Source organism: Lithobates pipiens, unplaced genomic scaffold, assembly GCF_037356315.1.
Source record: "Lithobates pipiens isolate NorthernLeopardFrog02 unplaced genomic scaffold, aLitPip1_a1.2 Scaffold_1, whole genome shotgun sequence".
Taxonomy (NCBI): Eukaryota; Metazoa; Chordata; class Amphibia; order Anura; family Ranidae; genus Lithobates; species Lithobates pipiens.
The window spans coordinates 133,085,340-133,107,230 of record NW_027507685.1 but is presented as its reverse complement, the minus strand read 5'-3'; the positions used below and the strand labels follow the sequence as shown (position 1 = coordinate 133,107,230).

At 43.4% G+C, this 21,891-nt stretch overlaps 1 protein-coding gene across 1 annotated transcript in view; it reads left to right on the top strand.

Moving 5' to 3' along the window:
- Positions 1 to 21,891, top strand: part of LOC143975075 (uncharacterized) — a 51,725-nt gene that overhangs the window by 9,445 nt on the left and 20,389 nt on the right. The window contains exons 3-10 of the mRNA XM_077477065.1: positions 3,404 to 3,584; positions 8,128 to 8,359; positions 8,715 to 8,809; positions 10,645 to 10,841; positions 11,456 to 11,534; positions 16,942 to 17,120; positions 18,433 to 19,137; positions 21,150 to 21,335. Coding sequence (XP_077333191.1) covers positions 3,404 to 3,584; positions 8,128 to 8,359; positions 8,715 to 8,809; positions 10,645 to 10,841; positions 11,456 to 11,534; positions 16,942 to 17,120; positions 18,433 to 19,137; positions 21,150 to 21,335 — 1,854 coding nt within the window. The remainder of the gene's footprint in view (positions 1 to 3,403; positions 3,585 to 8,127; positions 8,360 to 8,714; positions 8,810 to 10,644; positions 10,842 to 11,455; positions 11,535 to 16,941; positions 17,121 to 18,432; positions 19,138 to 21,149; positions 21,336 to 21,891) is intronic.

Below are 21,891 nucleotides of genomic sequence, written 5' to 3'. Positions count from 1 at the left end.
AAACACACTCCAGTCTTGTTTAACATAGTTTTCAATGGATGTAGTTCACATCTATGCATTTTATGGAACGTGCCAGGGACTTTTTTCTGGTTTTTGGTTCCATAGACTTCAATGGATCAAAAGCGTGTATTGAAAAACGCAAAATGCACTTGCAATATGCAAACTGCATCCTGCATAGGTGTGGATCAGCACTAGCACATTACGGTGACACCGCGGGCTTCGATTTCAGGTATATTTGATGCATAGTAGCCCATTATGCTTTACCTTTGAAGGGAAAGAAAGAGGAAGTAAAACCCACCGGGTTTACTTCCTCTTTAATACTGCTTTATGATTTTGAAACAATCTTTCATGGGCAAAATCCATAGAGCACCTCACATGAACACTTGGAGAGTACTTACTCAATCCTGTGGTGTGCAGTTGCCATTTCTCTGCTTCCTGAATCACCTATCCCATTCAGAGGGGTTTGAATCAGTTTGGTGGCTTTGAGAAACTCTGTAGTATCAAGGTCCTGTAATCAGGCTTTCTGTAGTGTTAAGCTTGTAGGCAGGTTGTCTACAGTATGGGTTTTCTGCACTAGTAAGGTAGTTGGCTTGTCCAGGCTGGGGGTAGGGTTACATTTCAGTACCTCAGTTGCTGGGCTTTTGGTCTTGGGCTGGCCTTCCACCCAGTGTGATACATAAATGGGCGAAGGTCTGGTTCTCCGGGCCGTCATGGGAGCTTGAGAGCAAGAGTATGCAGTTCAAGTTCATGGAGTCCGGGAGTTCAAGAGCCAGTTTGCGACCCCACAATATGCCGGGGTTTCTGTGGACAGTAACAGTTGTTGGAGATCGCTAGTTAAGGACTAACACCTGTAGAGGTATGCCTGGGCAGCCACCTCCGTTAGTTTGTTTAGGGTCTGGACTATGTTGTATCTAGTAATTGTTCAGCAAGGAAAAGCTAAAGTAAAAGTTGTCAAACTGTTCCAAGCCTTGTCTGAAGTTATTCAAAGGGGTGTATGATGGTTCCTGGCGTATGAAAAAAGTGGGTCAGTAAATAATATAGGGGGTATAAAGCATGGCAACTACAAAGGGTCAACTCGGCATAAGGTATGGAAGAAGAGAATAGTTGCTACGGTTAACCAAAGACTGATGAAGACTGTACAGCAGCCGGTCATGAACTGTGATACCTTGCATGGCGAAAGTTCTGCTAAGGGGTCAATAATCTGGCTGCATTCCCAGCAATCAGTTCCCTAAAGGTGTCGGGACTAAACCTGTGTTATGGAGACCCACAGCCTAGCTGCATGGTACAGGATAGCTAAAGGAGTTAAAGTGGTTGTAAACCCTTACAAACCACTTTGGCATACAGGTAAGCCTAGATTAAGGCTTACCTGTAGGTCCAAGAAATATCTCCTAAACTTACACGGTTTAGGAGATATTTGCCTAAAGACAGGCACCACTGTCTACGGCGCATGCGCCGTAGACAGCGGCGCACTGAGCGTGCCGCTGTCAACAGCGATATGCCGCGTGTGGCGGCTCCCGTGTGCATGCGCGGGAGTGACGTCATTGTGGCTTCACCGAATGACAGCGGCAGAGCAGTGAAACCCAACGAGAAGATGGATGCTCCGGACTACAGGGGACAGCGGTGACTTCGCTGGCTCCTGTGTCAGGTAAGTGATTATGCTTTACCTTGCAGGGAATCAAAGAGGAAGTAAACTCATCAGGGTTTACTTCCTCTTTAAGTGAGAGCATGTATGAGGTCCACCCTAGGTGCTCAGCAGGACCCCATTCTGTCACTGGGATTGAGGTGGTAGAGGTACGCTGGACTAGTGGAGCGAGCAGGCAGTGTATTTAGGAATAGCTCCCCTGTTACACAAGGATTTCACACAAAAAGAGATTTGAATACTAACAAAATACAAAGAGCTTATACTAATATACATATCAGAATAATTATTTAGGGACTTATCTGATTGCCAATATGGTTAGGTTAAGATTGTAGGCATAAAGTGGACCAAAGTGGACCATTGAAAGAGGAAGCTGTGTCCTGTACAGCCTGAGAAAATACAGCTTTCTCCCCTCCTCTTGGCAATCTCCCTCTGGGAAATTCAGTTCAGAAGCACTTGATTACAGAGTAGAGTCTCTCTCCTCTGGACTACAGTTCCCACAGTGCAATGCTGCCCCACCCAGTCTATTGAACTCTTCCTGTTCAGCAGCTCCCTTCTCTTGCTGAAATAGCTGTTAAAGCGGAGGTCCACCCTAAAATGGACCTCCGCTCATCGGAATCCCCCCCCCCTCCGGCGCCACAATTGGCACCTTTCAGGGGGGAGGGGGGTGCAGTTACCTGGATAATCCAGGTAACTGCACCCACTTCCGGGATAGCTGTCTGCGGAAAGGGGCGTAGATTACGCCCCTTTCCGCAACTGCCCGCCCCTTTGCGCAAGTGCCCTGCTGCCTGCTGGGAAACACACAGTTCCCAGAGGCAGCGGGGACCGTCCGGATTGCGCCGCGCGGCTCGCGCATGCGCAGTAGGGAACCGGGAAATGAAGCCGAAAGGCTCCATTTCCTGATTCTCATACCCAAGATGGCGGCGGCAGCAACCGAGTGTCGATCTAAAGATCGGCTTCGGGTGCCGACATCACGGGCGCGCTGGACAGGTAAGTGTCACCATTTTAAAAGTCAGCAGCTGCAGTATTTGTAGCTGCTGACTTAAAAAAAAAAAAAAAAACGCGGAGTCCCGGCGGACTCCCGCTTTAACCAGTGCAGCACTGCAGCGCAGCAACTACAGAGAGCAGCTGCAGCCAATGTTTTTCTGTTATTCTCAGATAATCACCTGGCTAGTGTATAAGGCGTTTTGCCTTTTTCTGAATCAACTAGACACTTGTAAGGATAGAGCAAGGATAGAGTGTTTTTTTCACATTGGTGTGATGGATATATTTGTGGCCAGAGGGTGTCTGCACAGTGTGGGGATAGCCTACAGATAAACAATCACCCCTGAGTACTGTTGGTGGCCAGTGGTATGTCTGTGACCAGGGGTGGACTAACAACTTATGGGCCCCTGGGCAATAGGAGATTATGGGGCCCCCAGGCAATCTGAGATTATGGGGCGACACAGTATACACACACACAGTATACAATCACACAGTATACACAGACATGTTTCTATTGGCTGAGAAGGTACTGGAGAGGTGGGGCAGCTATAATCTTGTGATTTTTAGACCAAAAGGATGTCGGTAAGGGACATTTGAGAGACAGATGTAAAAAAAACACATATTTTTACATACTGTCCCTGGTTTTACTGAGGCTGGCAACCCTGATGGGGCCCCCTAGTGGCTCGGGGCCCTCCAGCAGTGCCCGAGTGGCCGAATGGTCAGTCCGCCCCTGTCTGTGACAATATGTTAAGTATTGCCATTCTTCTTCATTGGTTGCAGACTATGCAGTAACATTGCCTACATTCTGGGAACAGTGGCAGAAGACGCTGCAGTGGCTGAAATGCTGGTGGATCTGGCAGAAGGTGCGTCAGAATGGGATCTGCTGGGGAGACTGGGGGCCATGCTGCAATGGGAGGATGCAGAAGCTGTTATGAATGCTGCTGGAGCCCTTGGAACACTGGTAAGTGATCATTCCTAACAAGTGGTCTCTAGTCATCGTTTTTGACAATCAGAACTGAAAGGATGAACTTACTGTGCCTGCAGCTATCTTGTAAGCAGGTAGAAGTTAAATGTTTATTGAGATGTTCTACTATGAAGTCAGTTGAAGTCTATGGGTAGTCTTTTGTGTTAGAATATTGCACTGTTAGCTGTGTTCGCCCTGCTGAGGTGATACTCCCTGGGAGGTAAGGGTTAACTCTGCTGGCCAGGGTTTCCCCGTGTTTTTTTGGGGAAGTACTGCCCTCTGCTAGAGCAAACATATAAAAACGGAGGGAACCACCTCTCGAGGGCATCACATTTAGTAAGACAGCCGGAGGTACAGTTCCAGCTCTCCCCATTCAAGGAACAGAATGCTGCTAGGAATGTAAACTATACATGTGCACTGTCAAAAAATGTGTTTTGTTAGTTCTGTTCCGTTTTGTATTAAAATGAATTCGTATTTCGTAATTCATGTCCGAAATGCAATTCGGATTCGTACGAAAAATTAATTTCCATTAGATTTGTAAACTTTTCTTAACAATTACGAATGTTCGTTATGATGAATTTATCAGTATGAGGGGCTCCCACCATCCCTGTGCTGTGCTGACTTCCTGGGGTTTTTTAACTTCATCATAATGAATAATCGTAGTTAACAAACATTCTGTTGTAATGGAATTTGGATCCAAAGTTCGTAAACGAAATTTTGTATTTCGTACAGAATTCGTATGCATAAAAATTTGTATTTCGGATTCATACGAATGTACGAATTTCTGGAAATTCCTACGAAACGAATGGCACATGTCTAATGTAAACTACTTTGAGCATTTGACTCTTAAAGTGGTACATGCATGTATGGCATATCACAAGAATAGGGCTTTTTAGGGGGCAAGACAAGCCAGAGAAGATGCAGTACAAAAGTGTAACATGCAGTGAAGCTATTCGGAGGAGCCTATTTTTCTGTTGTTAATGATTACAGTACTAATGTCAAGTGCATAAGCAACCAGCCAGTCATGAAGAGGTGTGACTTGACATAGGTGACAGAGGCCTGGTATTGAAGGAGCTTGTATTCTTAGGGGGATTCCTTAGAAATTGGAACCCCAATTCTAGGGCCGACATTCATAGTATAATGCATTATTGAACTGCGCCACTAATTACAAGGAGTTAATTGTATTTTCAGGAGAAGCATCACTTTTAAGTTGAAGAGCTTGCTTAACACCAACTTTGTGTTAAACATAAGCCTCAGCCCAAAACAGCTCAAAATATTACCCATTCAGCCCCCTAGTGAGAGCGCTGGTATCCGAGTTCCCCCCTGTCAAGAGGATGTTGATATCTGTGTTCCAAAAGGAGAGATTTCAAATGGAATGTGAGGTTGCTCTTCCCAATAAGGAAGCAGACCTCAGTAAAAACTCAACAGTAGATCTGAATCTTTCACACCAAGTGCAAAAAAAAAAAACATTTTTGGATGGAATTCCTCTTTAATTTGAATGTGGCTTTATCAACTTATACAATCTTCAAGCTAGCCATAGATGGATCGAATTTAGCCAGCTCCACATGGACTGGACTAATTGTGATCCAACTATGGCCACTCCCATTTCAGAAGTGTCGATCTAATGATTGACTCCTCTCGAACAGGTCTGTTGGTGAATTTTTGTTTTCGACCAGTGCCTGCAGCCAATCGACTGCAGCACTGATCAGTGTATTCTGACAATGGAGGAGTCCCAGCTATCAGAATACAAAAGCACAGTGGGGAGGATTCCTTCATCCACCTCACTTTCTGGCTGATCACACAAAACTAAAAAAACAGTGTGACCAGCTTAACGTTTATCGGAGCTTACACTAGACTAAAAACTCTCCCAACCCCAACATGACAATAAGAAGAATAAGTCACATGCTCGTTCATACCTGGAAGTATGCTACCAACAGCTGATTGGAGTGGCGTCAGAGGGAAGAAAAGTTGATTATGTGTTGCTAAGGATGGAGTTAATAAAGCCAACCTGCTGCTTTGCCCTCTATGGATAAAGCAAAGGTTTACTTTAAAGAACACCTGTCAAAAAAAAAACCTAACCTAACCCCTCACTCTGAGCAAAGTCCTTTTATTGCTCCTCCAATCCCACTGGGGCGCTGTACTTTTAAAGTAAAAAGGCACTTTTCTTTTTTTTTTACAAGGAAAGGAGGCACATTTAGCAGGTCATCTGCATTCCTATAATGCAGAGCGTTGGGCCTGAGCAGCCAATACCCATGCCTCATTCTGACTAATGGGGATAAAGTGGTTTGCCATTAAGTGTCCAATTGCAATACATGGCTTTTTGGGAAAGTGGAGGTGGGGGGTCAGACACAAGCCTACTGAATTAATCACATTGTGCGTGATTGTTTGACCTGCAATGTTGCCCATAATGTACACTGACCGGCTACTTTATTAGGTACACCTGTTCAATTGCTTGGTAACACAAATTGCTTATCAGCCAATCAGTTCACCAAAATTGGACAATAGAAGATTGGAAAAATGTTGCCTGGTCTGATGAGTCTCGATTTCAGCTGCAACATTTAGATGGTAGGGTCAGAATTTGGTGTAAACAACATGAAAGCATGGATCCATCCTGCTTTGTATTAACAGTTAAGGCTGGTGGTGTAATGTTGTGGGGGATATTTTCTTGGCACACTTTGGGCCCCTTAGTACCAATTGAGCATCGTTTAAATGCCACGGCCTACCTGAGTATTGTTGCTGACCATGTCCACCCCTTTATGACTACAAAGTACCCATCTTCTGATGGCTACTTCCAGCAGGATAATGCACCATGTCACAAAGCTCAAATCCTCTCACCACTGGTTTCTTGAACATGACAATGAGCAAAGAGGAGGGGTACTAAAAAAGTACCCCTCCTCTTTGCTCTCTCCTCAATTTACGGATGTGGCATTGTGAGTGCTTTTTTCTCATTTCCAACATGACAATGAGGTCATCGTTCTGCAATGGCCTCCGCAGTTACCAGATCTCAATCCAATAGAGCACCTTTGGATTGTGGTGGAACAGGAGATTCACATCATGGATGTACAGCCGACAAATCTGCAGCAACTGTGTGATGCTATTATGTCAGTATGGACCAAAATCTCTGAGGAATGTTTCCAACACCTTGTTGAATCTATGCCACAAAGAATGAAGGCAGTTCTTTAGGCAAAATGGGGTCCAACCCGCTACTAGCAAGGTGTACCTAATAAATTGGCTGGAGAGTGTATGTACCTGGCAATAAAATATGATTTTCTTATAATCTGCTGGATACTCTATTGTGTAGGCAACAGGAGCTCTTTTCTGTCAAAGCCTGACTGTCATTTTATGAAAGTGCCATTTTATGTTTGCTTTGGCAGGTGGTATAATTACCGGTTAGTGGCTCTGAAAAAAGATCATGTTACCACTTACAGAGTTGGGCCTGCCAATAAAAACTCGACTGGGCTTTGCAGAGTAAACGAGCAACAAGAACAAAAATTTTTTTTCATTTGTTACTTAGATTGGCACAGCATGTTTATAATAGTGCCGTTCAAAGGCGATTGGACTTGTGTTGGCAAGTCATTGGTCATGGGACCAAGTGGTAACTAGGATGCTGGTTCACATTTCTTTTTACTCCATTATTCTCAATCCTACACTTTTCATGCTGCAGACTTGTGGAGCTCTCGCTGTAGACGCACCACTGCAGCTTTGATCTTGCTAGAGATTAACAATGGGCTCAGGTGTGTTTGGATCGAGCCTACCAGGAAGCCAGCACTGTAAAGCCAATCATAGGCAGCGTGTGTATGTGCACCTGTCAGTCGGGAATGCCTCTCTGCCTATGATTGGTGGTGTGCAGTGATGGCTTCCTGGTGGGCTCAATCCGAACATGCCCGAGCCCATCACTACTAGAGACTTGCCACACACGTTTGCTACAAATTGGAAAAGTGTCTTCAAGTGCTCTGCAAGTGCAGAACTTACCAGTGAAAATGTGCAGCAAGTTAACAGACTTACAATTCAACGCTGCCACAAATTTGTGGCAAGTTATCTTTGCTATCTGGGAATGAGGCATTAGGGTAGAATTTTTCTTAAAGCGGAGTTTCACCCCAAAGTGAAACTGCTCATCTGTCTCCTCTCCCCCTCTGGTGCCACAGTTGGCACCTTTCGGGGGGGGGGGGGGGGAGGGGGGAGGCACAGTATACCTGTCTTTGACAAGTATCCTGTTCCCACTTCTGGGAGTCCGTGCCACGGCCCATGACATCACTGCGGGGCACTGCGGGGCCTTGCGCATGTGCAGTAGGGTTCCCGGCGCAAAGCCGCAAGGCTACACTGCCGGGTTCCCTTATCCGCAATGGTGGCAGCAGCAGCCGACAACTGATGGAAACATCAGCTGCGGTGCCGACATCGCTGGACTCCAGGACAGTTAAGTGTCCTATTATTAAAAGCCAGCAGCTGCAGTATTCGTAGCTGCTGGCTTTTAATTATTTTTTGGGGCGGACCACCACTTTAAGATACCTATTAAGTTGTTGTTTGTTCCCTGTCCTTGTAGGCAGAGAATGGTAGTGGGAGGCGATGGCTGCTGTCCTCTCCAGATTCTGACTTCATTATTGAGAACATCATGAACCTCCTGGACTCCCCCAGTGATTGGACAGCCAGTAACTGTGCCTTGGTGCTCGCTCGCATCTCTATGTGCCATGAAGGCTGCTCCAGGCTACTAGATCACCCAAAATCGGACATGATATTGAGGAAAATCATTATGTCACTACATGCAGATGAAGCAGGTGAGCTGGAGAGTCGTGAAAAAATGTATGAACTAAAACTGGCCATACACGTTTGTCTAAACAATAGATTTCACTTGGTTCCCCCATTTTGGCGAAATCACGTACTGTACATGAATAAATCTGCAGTAGTGGCTATTGTATTCTGACAGCCAGCACCCTCAGCAATCAGAATACCTGAACAGAGAGTGCATCTGATTGATGCAGCTGCTGTTTGGCTAAGAAATTTGCCATCCAGCTCCTTGACTTTTATTGAGCGGGGTGGAAACATTCTGCACGTAGCCTACGTGTTTCTCTAATGGAAGGTAACCTTTCATCTTTTATCTCCAATGTATGTGTTGTTTCCATTCTTTCACAGGCTGTGGACTGAATGCAGCATTTACTCTGGGACGTCTCTGTGACTCTGACACTGGGAGGAGGCGCGTGCTGAGCCTGCCGGAAGCTGACAGGATGGTGAGCAGACTGACTGGGGGAGGGCTTCTTATTTGTCAGTTAGAAGGAACCTCAAACTTTGCGGAGAGATCTCCATAGTAAAGTTGTGGAAAGAGACTACATATCCTGTCAATGCTAAGTTCCTTCTGAAAATGTTAGTCTAATTTAGTGGCTGTCATGCTGATCCTCCGTCTTCAGTCCTTTTTGAACCAATGACCCAAATAAGGCAGCAGTCAGTGAAGTCTGTTTGAAGGCCGTAAATTGGCATGGCAGCCAGGCAGCTAAGCATTAATCGGTGGCTTGTCTTGTGATTGCGTTTTTCACAGCTGGTATTCAACTTGGATACTGATTTCACAGTCAGAAACCCTAGCCACTAGTGGGAGCACCTTTGACTAATGTATCTGTTTATTACACATGGTAATAGAAATATGGCACTGCAAGTAATGTTTTACTTAAAATAAAAATAAAAAAGACTCAATAATATGATATGAGTCACTTTAAAAAAAGGAGAATCCATACCTGCATTCTGTATTTCTTTCTCATCTATTGAGGAACACCTGATGCCTTTAACCTTCAGGTTATACTTCCAGCTACAGGAGGATTGGACACTGGCAAAATAACTGTGTGCCAGCCCAGGGTAACCCCTCCTACTACCAGCATGCCTTTTTTGCTAGTGTCCTAGGAGGATGGATTTATTTTCTTCAGCTCTGCTCTGTAAAAAGACTAACCTATTTTTTGCTAGTACTTTTATATTCTCCATTTTCTTTTTTTAATCAAGGTTCTTGTCTGGATCACTATTAGACATTGTCTCTACATTTGCAGTTATTCTGTGCAATCATCCTCAGTCTGGACACCATTAGACTGACATTTCAAGGTTCCACGTGGGATGCTTTCCAGAATCAGTTCTGGTAAAGAGTTAGCTGTGGAGCACTTTCCAGGTCCAAAGCCACTGGCATTGCCTCAGAGCTTGCCCTGTCTTTGAAGATCCCAAGGCCTTGTCTCATACTAGGAGCCTATAAACTGCCTTACTGTCAGGCAGTTGCAACATGTCTACAGTAATTCTAGATATAAAGAGACAGTTATACCCCCAGATCACACTTGGGCGCTGCTTGCAGTGCGCCTACTGATGCCTGCAGCCTGGAGTCATGTTGTTCATTTTCCATCCTAAGAGTCTTCTTTAGTTCCATCAGGTTTGACTACTTCCTCTGCCCTCTTAGCTGACGGTTTTACCACAGTCATGCCAGACTTTATAGCCCAACTACTCAGTTATTTGCTGACTGTGATCACAGAGACCACAAGTGTGCTCCTGTGCCCTATTCCACTAATTCTTTATCTGACTTGCCCATGTCCTTAGCAGCTTCCAAGCCATTGGCTGTAGAGACTTTGTTTGACCCTGAGTCACTTCAGTCCTTTACTGATGAGCTTACTTCTGAGTAGTCACCCTCTAATACTCAAATCAAAGGAGACCTTTTTAGGTCTTATTGATGCAGCGTGCACAACTCTGAAACTAGAGGATCAGCCTGTTGCTTCTACCAATGTTGTTTTAAATTTTTGGTCTTTAAAACTCTTAAGGCTGCAAAGCCATAGAAAGAAAATAAAATTTCTGTACGCAGAATCCTTTCCTTGGAGTCCATTGAAGGATGCATGTCATGCTTTAGTGAAAAACAGGGGCATGCTTGCAGTAGAAGAGGTTATCCTGCAGTTTTTTTTGTAGGCAGCAGTATAACCCAAAGGTTAAAGGCTTCCTGTTTCTGTCAAATAAAATGGTTTTACAGTGAGTACAACAAAAGCGTCTTTATGCTTGTAGGAGCCTTATGAAGATTGATAAGCATGTGTTCATCCCTTGATAAGTCTAGGTCCCTGCACTGGATGCCATGATGTCTGAAGGAGATGCTGGAGGGAGTAGGAATGCCTGTTTTGCTCTCACTTGCCTATCTACCAGCCAGGCTGGCCACCAGCATGTCATTAAGAGTGAATGCTTCTCCCACGCTTTGGATACGCTCTGTCACCTCTTGCAATCTGCAGAACAGGAGTCCTGCTGGTTTGCAGCTATGTAAGTGGTAGAATTCCAGTTTTGGTTGGGCGATTTTGTGTTTAGTACTTCCAGGAACAGGGTAAACGTACTGCCTACCAGGAGTATTTCAATGAATATTAATGTCAGCACTGTTATCAACACTGACTATACCTTAGGCACCTGACTGTTTGAACAACAGGGTATTTGCATTGGAAATCATTTTGTGTGAGGCATCAAAACTGGGTTTGTTAAAGTCTATTGCCTCTCCAGGGGATACATTTATATCTCCCAGTAAGAACAGAAACTGAGGGGGGTTGATTCTCACTTTAGGGCAAGGAATAAAATCCTGACAGAGGTTCTAACCTTTTACTCTATCCAGTTTTTAAAAAAACAACTTTTTTAGCTGTAATTTGGCTTTAAATAAATATGTGCTTAGGGGGTCACAGAGCAAAGATGTGTGTATGAGCCTTAAACCATAGTGTGGGTAATAACTAATCAAACACAAGTTAGAAAGTCCACCAATTAAAAGTGTCAGTCTGGATAACAAGCAGGAACATACATTTTACTTAAAAACTCTTGTCAGATCCAAGAAAATGATGGCAAGGTTTTCAGCTTTGTGAAAGTTTGATCCTTTAACTTTTTACCTTTTGTAGAACCATAAAGATGCTATCCAAGTATCCTCCTGGAGTAGTGCGACTCCGCCAGCATCCGTCTTTGGAGGCTGTTCTTAAGGTAAGATATTGCTACACTTTACAGATACTAAGATATTCTGAACTTTCTCCATCTGCAACAGTTGGATGTGTTCTGGGACTCCTATGTATAGCCTTGTGGGAAGAGCAGCGATACAAACTAAAGGAAATCTCATTACCAGGCACATGAGAAGTAATTACTTCTCTGGCCAAACCTGTCATTTTCGCAGTACATTTGAAACTTGCAAGGTATATAAAATAGAACTAAAGACTTATTGTAAAAAACTGAGCAGGCCTGTTTTTATTGCAGAAGAGACATGTACATAAAATGCCCCTATCTGCCTGACCGCCATCTCCTCCGGCACTGTAAACATAGCTGCTCATGCAGATTACGGTGCTGGGTCCGTCTCCGAATGTGGGGATGACTGTGCATGCGCTGGATTGACGTTATCCCCTGTTGGCCAATGAAGAGGCCCAAAGACTGGGCCCTTAGAAGAAGATGCTAGCGGTGCCACCAGGCTGTTTGACAGGTATATATGGAGACTTTAGTTTTGCTTTAACCACTTGCTTATTGGGCACTTAAAGGGGTTGTAAAGGTAAACATTTTTTCACCTTAATGCATTCTATGTATTAAGGTGAAAAAACATCTGACAGTGACGGCAACCCCCCCCCCCCCCCCCCCCGTTTTCACTTACCTGACCCCTCGAAAGTCCCACGTTCGCCTCCGAAATCTTCTTTGCCGCTCAGCCTGCCCGCTGATTGGCTAGAGTGGATGGATTGAAAGCAGCGTAGCCATTGGCTCACACTGCTGTCAATCACATCCAATGACGCGGCGCGTCAGGGGACGTGGTCGAGTGATACAGTAAGCGGCGTATGTATCACGGGAGCGCGCCCGCACGTACTTCTCACCATGCGAGGCAGCTCGCATGAACGTGAGAAGTACTTGTGGGGGGAAGCCATGACAGCCGCCGAGGGACCCCAGAAGACCAGCTTCGGGGCCACTCTGTGCAAAACGAGCTGCACAGTGGAGGTAAGTATAACATGTTTGTTATTTTAAAAAAAAAATCCCTTTACAACCACTGCCCAGACCAATTTTCAGCTTTCAGCGCTGACACACTTTGAATGACAGTTGCGCGGTCATACAACCCTGTAACCAAATTACATTTTTAACATTTTTTTCCCACGAATAGAACTTTTTTTGGTGCTATTTAATCACAGCTGGGGTTTTTATTTTTTGCTAAACAAACAAAAAAAGATGGAAAATTTTGAACAAAAATAAAAAATCATGTTTAATAGTTTGTTATAAAATTTTGCAAACAGGTAATTTTTCTGCTTTATTGATATGCACTGATGAGGCGGCACTGGTGGGCACTGATAGGCTGCACTGATGGGCACTAATAGACACAGTAGACAAAGAAAAAAATAGCTGCGCTAATACTAATTGATCCCGTCTTATGAGAAACCTAAATTGATGAGTGAATCTCATATGTAAACAAAATTATGATCAAACATTCACGTGAAAATAATAAATAAAAAATTTGAAAATAGGATACCAATTAGTGAAAATTGATATTAGAACTTATTAAATTGATAAATATAAAAATATATATAAATATATATAAAAAATATATAGAAAAGAATATAGAAAATAATAAATAAAGTGAGCAAAGTCCCAAGTGAAAAAACTCAAATGAAGTCCAAATAGTATATAAAACAAATCGTGAAATCTTCCGTCACCAAAAGTGCAGACACCGCAAAGAATACGCACAAAATACCCAACAAGGTCCCGCTAGTAGATCTCATATAGCAAGACAGCAGGTCAGGAATACGCAGGAATCGACACCCGATGGTAAGGCAGGGAGACTTTCAATCATGGGGTAATGGTCACTCAAACATAAAAAACAGAGGGACTTCCCATAGTGTAAACCTGATAGATAGCTTTAATGTAAAATAAATGGAAACACTTACAGACTAGATTAAAATCAGCATGTATGCCTTGGGCTAGTTAAACCCAGGACTTCGGCACTCCAATGCCAGCGTTTTAACAGAACCCTGTGCTGAGAGTGATACTTAAAGAGTAACTCCACTTTTGTTGATTAAAAAAAAAACAGTCCCTTATGGGTGATCTATATTCATTGCACTGCAAGGATTTTAACAAACTTTGAAGCAGATTCCTATCTGTTTCTGTTCTTAACAAAAAGCTGTATGCTTTACTATGTCCTTGGAAGTCTGGTTCTGAATGGGAGTGTATGCATTCATTTTAAAAAGCTGATGCACTTGCAGCCTTCTTTATAAGTAATTAACCTGTAAAGAGAAGTATGGGGTTGTTTTTTTTTTTTTGATTAATCATACTTACCTAGGTGGGTGCTGCTTTTGTCCCCCGCCAGCTCTAATACTGAGAACCGAGTGATCAAACACTGGCGATCACTCAGTTCTCAGAGCTCCATGAGAAGAAAACCAGTGACTGACAGGTCTCTGCTCTGCCCCTCACCGTGCTCACTGGAGAGCTGCGCTGTGGAGGGGGTGGGAGCGGCTGGCTCAGGCTCTCAGCTCGCTGAGTCCAGGCATGTGGGCGGATCCTGACCGAGCGATCTTTCCGGAGCCTGGTGCTGTTCTTTAACATCAGCCAACAGCAGGCTTCAGTCCACTGTCTGCTGAAAACGGGTCACAGGTGTGCAGAACAAACTGCACGCCTGTTATCCCCAGGAGAATCACAGACAAACAAGCTTTGGCTGTACTTATCCTTTAGAAAGTATCTCACAAAAAATATAATTTGTTTTGCAGAGGGTACCTGACATTTCACTTGTATCTTAGTGTAGAGTCACACACTGATCACACAAGTATGCAATAACATTTCTGGGAAAGTTATGTCTACCAATACAGAATACCTCAAGACTGCCATATTGCTTTGAATTTTACATAAAATTACAGCAGCTGCAGATTGAAAAGGAAAGGTAACTTTTAACCAATCAATGCCCCTTGTTCCAATATTGGAACAGTAGTGATATGGGAGCTATTTATATCCTATTGCTCTTGGCAGGGCCGTACCAAGAGGGGGCGCAGGGGGGCAGCCCGCCCTGGGTGCTGCACATTAGGGGTCATGTCATTTTAGGGGTGTGCAGTGTGAGATGAGATTGCAGCAGGGCCGTTATACTGTGGGGCGCCACTGCACTTTGCCAGCTTTGTAAGCAATGCATCAGAAGGGTCAGCAGGGGGCCCAGTGGTGCGGAGGAGGGGGGTCATTCAATCAGGCAGGCTGTCCCTCAGCAATCTTCAATGTCTCCTGAGTCCTGAGGTAGCTGGAGTTGATGGGTGAAGCCAGGGGTGTGGCTGCCTCCTCCACTCCTCCCAAAGACTTGTTCACTGGCTGATCCTGGAGGAGAAAGAGGGGAGCACACAGGAGCTAAAAGTGTCTACATCTGCAGCTATGCTGTAAGTGAGCACATTGTCACTGTATACAGCCCTAACCTTCCCCTATAATACCCTATACTTTCGTAACCTGTCCCTATACTGCCCTAGCCTGCCACCATAATACCCTATACTACCCTAACCTTCCCCTATACTGCCCTAGCCTGCCACCATAATATCCTATACTGCCCTGACCTGCCACCATAATACCTTATACAGCCCAAGCCTGCTACCATAATACCATATACTGTCCTAGCCTGCCCACCATAATACCCTATATGGTCCTAATCTGCCACTATAATACTCTAACCTTCTTAAATTGAGCTGCAGTCGCAGCAAATCACACTGTCGTTCAAAAGAAGCCACTGCTCCTTTTTAATCGACACGCTTCACGCACTTCGATTTTGCCGGGGGGGGGTGTATTTTTTTTTAAATGTAATTTTTGTTTTGTATATTATACATGTTTTGGGGGAAAACGTATATACCCTGCCATCTACACATCTCATGGAAATGTCATTAAAAGAGTCACCAAATATTTGCTGAAAAACTTTCTTCAAGTAGAAGCAGCTATAACTGCCATTAATCAGAACATGAAGGGTTGCAGTTGGTTGAACTAGAAATATTCTCCATCCATTAATGTCTTGGTTAGTCAACCAATAATTACTGGAAATACATCATCCCAGACAATATACTTTGTATATTCCTTTGTCTAGTAGAGTCACTATAGTAAAGAATGGTTAAATGGCCCACTGCCCACCCCTTACCCCCCCTAGTGTCTACGGTCACCATGGAAAGGTGGCCCATAAATATTTTACTGGCAATTCTGCTGTCACACGGGATTCTGAGTAGGACTACATTGTGAGTAATGGAGGACCTGTCACCATGGAGATGGTCGCTATGGTTGCTTGAAAAGGCAGCGACTGCGAACTGGACATCGAAGATAAGTTCAAGTAATTGGCTGTCTGACAGATATCAAAAAGTGTTTTATGGGGGAGTAAAGACGAATCAAAAAAATTGTGAAATATCCACAAAACTGCTGTCTAGGCTCTGGATCACACGAGCAAGAAGTCATTTAATTCACGGCAAGAAAAATGTGTTTTCTTTTTAGAGTTTTTGACAATGTGATTTGTCAATGTTGACATAAGCTATGGGCTCACATCAAGTTCCTGAACAAAATTCGAATGAGGGGGTGTTTTGACCCACGGCTGTCATATGAGCCCCTTTCTAGTCAAAAATGTTGATTTGGGGGCTCACCATGAGTTCATATTCAAACACAAGCAAGTCAGCCAAAGAGGACTGAAGACATAACATAGTTAGCTATTAACAAGCCAGTCAGGGAATAGAATGCATCATCTAGAGCTGCTTCTGGTGGCTGTTGATGACAGCTGAGTTCCCTATGTATCATAGGAGAGAGACATAACCAAGGAAAATGACCTATGCTCAGTAGAAGACCAAAGGCATGAATCCCCAATATACAGTATAGTAACTGGGCCAGACCTAAATCATACCTCTCAATGTTTTGAGATGGGAATGAGGGACACCTACTAGCAAACGTATGTAGGCATAGGACATGCCCCCATGCCACACCCCCTTAAAGGAGAATTAACCAAAATAATCCTTAATTAAATCCACAAGGGCTTTTTTTTTTTACCATTACTATTCCTTTATATTGGATTTAAAAATTTACAAAATTCACCAATTTCGAATTTGGATGGCAGGTTTACACTGGGAAACACTTTTTGAAAGATAAAAAGTTCATTTTATATAAAACGATATAGATCAGACCAAAATGAGGAACAAATAAAGGGGAATGAGGGACAGAGGGACATTGTTCCAAATCAGGGACAGTCCCTCGAAATCAGGGACAGTTGGGAGCTATGCCTAAATGCTGGCTATATGGGTAAATTAGCTGGTAATGACTGTTGCACACCTTTAAAATAAAGTTATTTATGTTGTTTGTAGCAACTATTTTTGTCGAGTTGCTTTGTCTTTCCCTGTTATATGCATTGTACATCTGTTCAGCATTCATATTTGTGCATCAGAATGTTGCAGCATCACATACAGCTGGAACAGAGTTGTTGGAAGAAGTGGAGATGACATTACAGAACCTCCAGCGCCTCCCCCAGCCTGCCCCTCCTATAGCAAAGATCCTGGAGTCTGGCTCAGTAATAGTGGGTTGGCAGGACTATATTCCCCGCAGTGGCCTCCCCCTTACTTATAGGTGAGTAATTGTTTCCGAATTTGCTTCATCATCACTGTGATTCCTAGTAAAGCAGTACTATAGATAGGCAAGATAGCAGAATCTAACTCCAATAAACATCTCAGTGCCCTCATAAAACTGTCAAACTTGCAGGCTTGAGTAACTAGAATTTAATAGACACCCATCTTGGTCTCAGACACATCAGTTGTTTATCAGTCATAAATAGCTCAGCTGGTGGAATGGCCAATATGCATTCCTGACTAACTGGGTATTAGCAAAGGATCAAAAACTTTCATAACTTCTGAAATAATAACAGTACAGCCAGAATAGGGATATATTTACACATATCCGTTAATTAGCATTGTTTTAAGCCCAAACACCCCCATATTAAAAAGGTATGGGACATATTACCCCTCCCAGGTAAAGTAGACATCCGGTACCCCTCTTCTAAATCATTCCATCAAAATATTTAAAGTGATTGTAAAGTCTTGTTTTTTTTTCCTATAAAATAACAAACATGTTCTACTTTCCTGCTCTGTGTAATGGTTTTGCACAGAGCGGCCCAGATCCTCTTATCGGGCCCCTCTCTCCTTTGAAATACCCCCACAGCAAGCAGCTTGCTATGGGGGCACCCGAGCCAAGCCACAGCTCCCTGTGTCCATTCAGACACGGAAGCCGTGGCCCGGCCATGCCATCTTACTCTCCTCATTGGCTAACTGACTTTGAGTGACAGTAGCAGGAGCCAATTGCCCAATTGAAGAAAAACTTCTGCCTTTACAATCACTTTAAGGCAGTATGGACCACTAATGAAGCAATGTGCACTTACCTCACTTTACCTTTCTATTTCCTTACTGTTACCTTTCATTCCCTCTTCCTCCTTTTTCTCTCCTGCTCTTTTTCTTTTATTCCCTCTTACTTCCCTTCTTTTTTCCTTCTCTTTTTTTTCCTTTTCATTCCCTCTTCCTCCTTTTTCATTCCTGCCCTTCTTTTATTCCCTCTTACTTCCCTTCTTTTTCCTTCTCTTTTTTCTTTTACGTTACTTGTCATCTATCTTTTACATTTCTTTCCTTCCTGTTTCCATTCTCTTTTGCTATCCTTTCCCTTTATTTATTTATTTTTTATTTTTTTACCTTTCCTTCTCATTTTTTTTTCCTTTTCTGTTCCAGTTTCTTTTCTTTCCTTTTTTCTTTTTGACCTTTTTATTTGTTCTCCTCATGCTTCTTTTCCTTAGTTTTCTTCCTTCCATTCTAAACAAGTACCAAGTAATTAAAATTAGATTTAATTTAAAATGAAAATATAGTAATATAGTAACGGCTATTTGCTCTCTCTACAGTCTCTTTGATGGCGATAAACTTCTCTACCAGGGACCTTCCTTCTCCTATGTTATCCCACACTGCAAACCTGGGCAGCACCATCTTAAACTAGTCATGGAAACAGAAGGAGATCGTAGCCCAGACAGTCCAATCACCACTGTTACAGTGGTGGAGCCAACACCTGGATGCCCAACAGGATTTCAAGCTGTAGGTCACACAACCACCAAGGTGAAGCTAAGCTGGAACCCACCACTGGACTCCAGCACATACGTTAAATATTATGCGGTATATCGCGACGACATCCTGGTGGAAACCACGACTCACCACACCTGTATTGTGGCAGGCCTGTCTCCTTCCACTAGTTACACATTCAGTGTCTGCTCTTGCAATGCCAGAAACAACAGCCTGAAAGTGTCATTGGTAACAAGGACGTTGGACAGAGGAAATCATGCTCCAGATAGACTGACAGTGTATGTTATAGGTCGGAGCGAACTGTTTATCACATGGGAAGTCCCCAAAGATCCTATTGGTAGATTTTTCAACTATGAACTCAGCATGAATGGGAAGTCAGTGTACCTTGGTACAGAACGCTCCTATGCAGCACGTCGCCTTACTCCCAACACGGAATACACTTGCATCATCTGTGCCATCACCAGTGAAGGTCGCTATGACAGCCGCCCTGTCACCAAGCGCACTGCCAAGGATGAGTACAGCAATCTGAACAAGTATGGATCCAATTTTTTTTTGTACAGTCTCTGTCCATTTGAAGGCTATATACCATGACACCTACTGTATGTCTTAGATGATGTTTGTGGTGAGACCATCTCTTTTTCTACAAAACAAAGGACACAGTCCCTTCACCGTACATATGCAACATTCATACAGCATTCTAATGCAGCAGAAAAGTCAAAGAGGGATTTTCTAATGCCCCGTACACACGAGAGGACTTAAGTCCGACAGACTTCCAAAGGAGTTCCGTCGGAGTTCTGCTGGAATTCCGACGGAGTTCTGACAGACTTTTCGGCTGAACGGACTTGGCCACACACAATCACACTAAACTCCGACGGATTCGAACGTGATGACGTACGACCCGACTCGAATAATGTGTACGCGGCATAAGAGTTACCAGGATGTTTTCCATGCTATTCCAACAGGCATTCCCCACGTAGGATTATTGTAAATCTTCCCAACTGAGCACTTGCAGATGTATTCATGTTGATAATATTCTGCGTGTGAGGTCAACTACTTCTATGGCCCAGTTATCTCAAGCTATATTCAGATTGATCCAATCACTTGCAAATGTCAGAGTGTGTATTTATTGCACTTCAACAGTCTTGGTGATTTTATTGCCACAGAATTCTAATTTAAAGCTGCCCAATTTTATAGCTATCATAAGGGTGAAAAATGCATTAACCCGCAGCAACCACTATGGGCTAAGCTTTTAGTGAACTATTTCAGTAAACTAAAATCCAATTGGTGGCTCTGGGTTGCTGTAAATCATCACGGCCTCTTCCATTGCTTTATTGTATAAGGCCTGGTTCACGCTAATGCGATTTCAGAAGCAACTTGAGCTGCACAGAATTTCATAGCAGGAGAAATCACATTATTTTCAATGGTGCCAGTTTACATCCACGTGACTCTGTGCGGAGTGGTATTGTAAAAGTTTCCTGTGCTACTTTGGTGTGATTTACAGTGAAATTAGGCTCCACAGAATATGTAAATCACATCCAAAATACAACCAAAGCCGCACTACATAATCACACTGCAAACTGTGTCAAAATTGTCCAAGTGTAACTGATTGTAAATCTGTGTGTTGTTCTTTTGTTAGTGTAGTTTACATCAATGTCTTCCCTAGGTAACCCCTAATAAGGAGATAATCCCCCCGGCATCCACTTTGAGTGTAAATCTCTAGAAAGCATGTGCAGATTAGCTAATATTGTTCACAATCGCTGATCTCTGTAGTGAAGCAGAGTCTTTTGAAGATCGATAACAATCTAGAAGAGAAGTTTCTGCAGAGTGTCAGTTTAAACATCAAGGAAAGGTCAGAAGGTTTGCACAATATCTTTTGGCTGAGCTTATACCCTAAACATGACAGGAGGGAACCATAGAGATCAGATACATTTTTAAATCTTAACACTTTGTCTCCAGAGAATATTTGCTTAGGGCTTTTGGAGAATGGATGCGAAAAATGTAATCTAATGTTCATGGGTAAACATAAGGAGACCATTTCTGACAGATATCTTCCAGAGAATAGCAAGTAAGGCTCTATCTGCCAGTCCTCTAACAGAAACAGACAAAAAATTGATAGCATGGAATAGACACGAGCATTGCTTGCTAGTTTGTGGGCAACCTAAAAGTCATATTGTAACATCTGTTAATAAGGAAAGGCAGTAAACAAAATCAGCAAGCCCCACTGCCCTAGAGTAGGTTGGTAGTGTAACATTAAATATGATGTGTTTATGGCTCCACTGGGAACCTACTGGCATTAGTGCCTGCTAGGAGCACTGGAACCCTCCGCCACCTCATTATATATTGATGGCAAGAGGTGGACCAACCATTGCACTTAGCAGAACAGCAAATGGTAGACAGTGAGGGCAGACAGTTACTTTCTACTACTTCCTGAAGTGGTTGCCAACATCTTACATGTCTTTTCAGACAGCACAGGTTGTCACAACTGAATTTATATCTATACAGGCAACTCTATATGGTGGTATGACCATAATCTTATTATTTACAGAAACCAGACTGGGAGCAATCGACACACTAGCAATTCACCTACCCCAGAGGGAACTGAACGAAGTGAGAGACAGCCTCGTAGTGAGGGTATAAGGAGGAACTCTCTCACTAAGAACCAGAGTGTCCGGCTAGTCTTACAGACCAGCAAGTCAAAAGGAGACAGTAAAGTTCCCATGACTAGATCCCGGTATGTAAAGCCACAATTACTAATATTTACCAAAAGATTTATTTAAAGGGTCAGTGCACCCAAAACATATTCAGTGTTTGGCGAGATAAACCATTTAATATTTTTTTTTAGGGTTTGGGGACTCTTGGTGAGGCTCTGGTCCTGCAGACTTGCTGTGACCATTATGAGTGGCTCCCACTGTCCCTGTTCTGTTCTATAAAAATCTATCCAGTTCCACAATCTATAGTACTGATGCCTAAATCTCCTACTGCAGCTATTCAAAATACCAGTGCCTGTATCTGATTGGATGCAGCCTTTGTTCAGCCAGCAATTTTCTGCCTGGCTCCTTTGATTCATCATTTAAGAGATGTCAGATAGGAGACGTACAACAAGGCCACCCACAACAGTGTATGGCCACCATAAGTCCGTATATCGCTGTCCCTTAGGACTAAAAAATTGAAATGCAACATTTGAGGTTGGGAGACAACTGTCAGATCTCTATGCAGTCATGCTCTTTGTGGTATGTAGAATTTGTAAAGAGGGTTGGGGCAAGTAAAGTTACCACAATTTAGAAGAT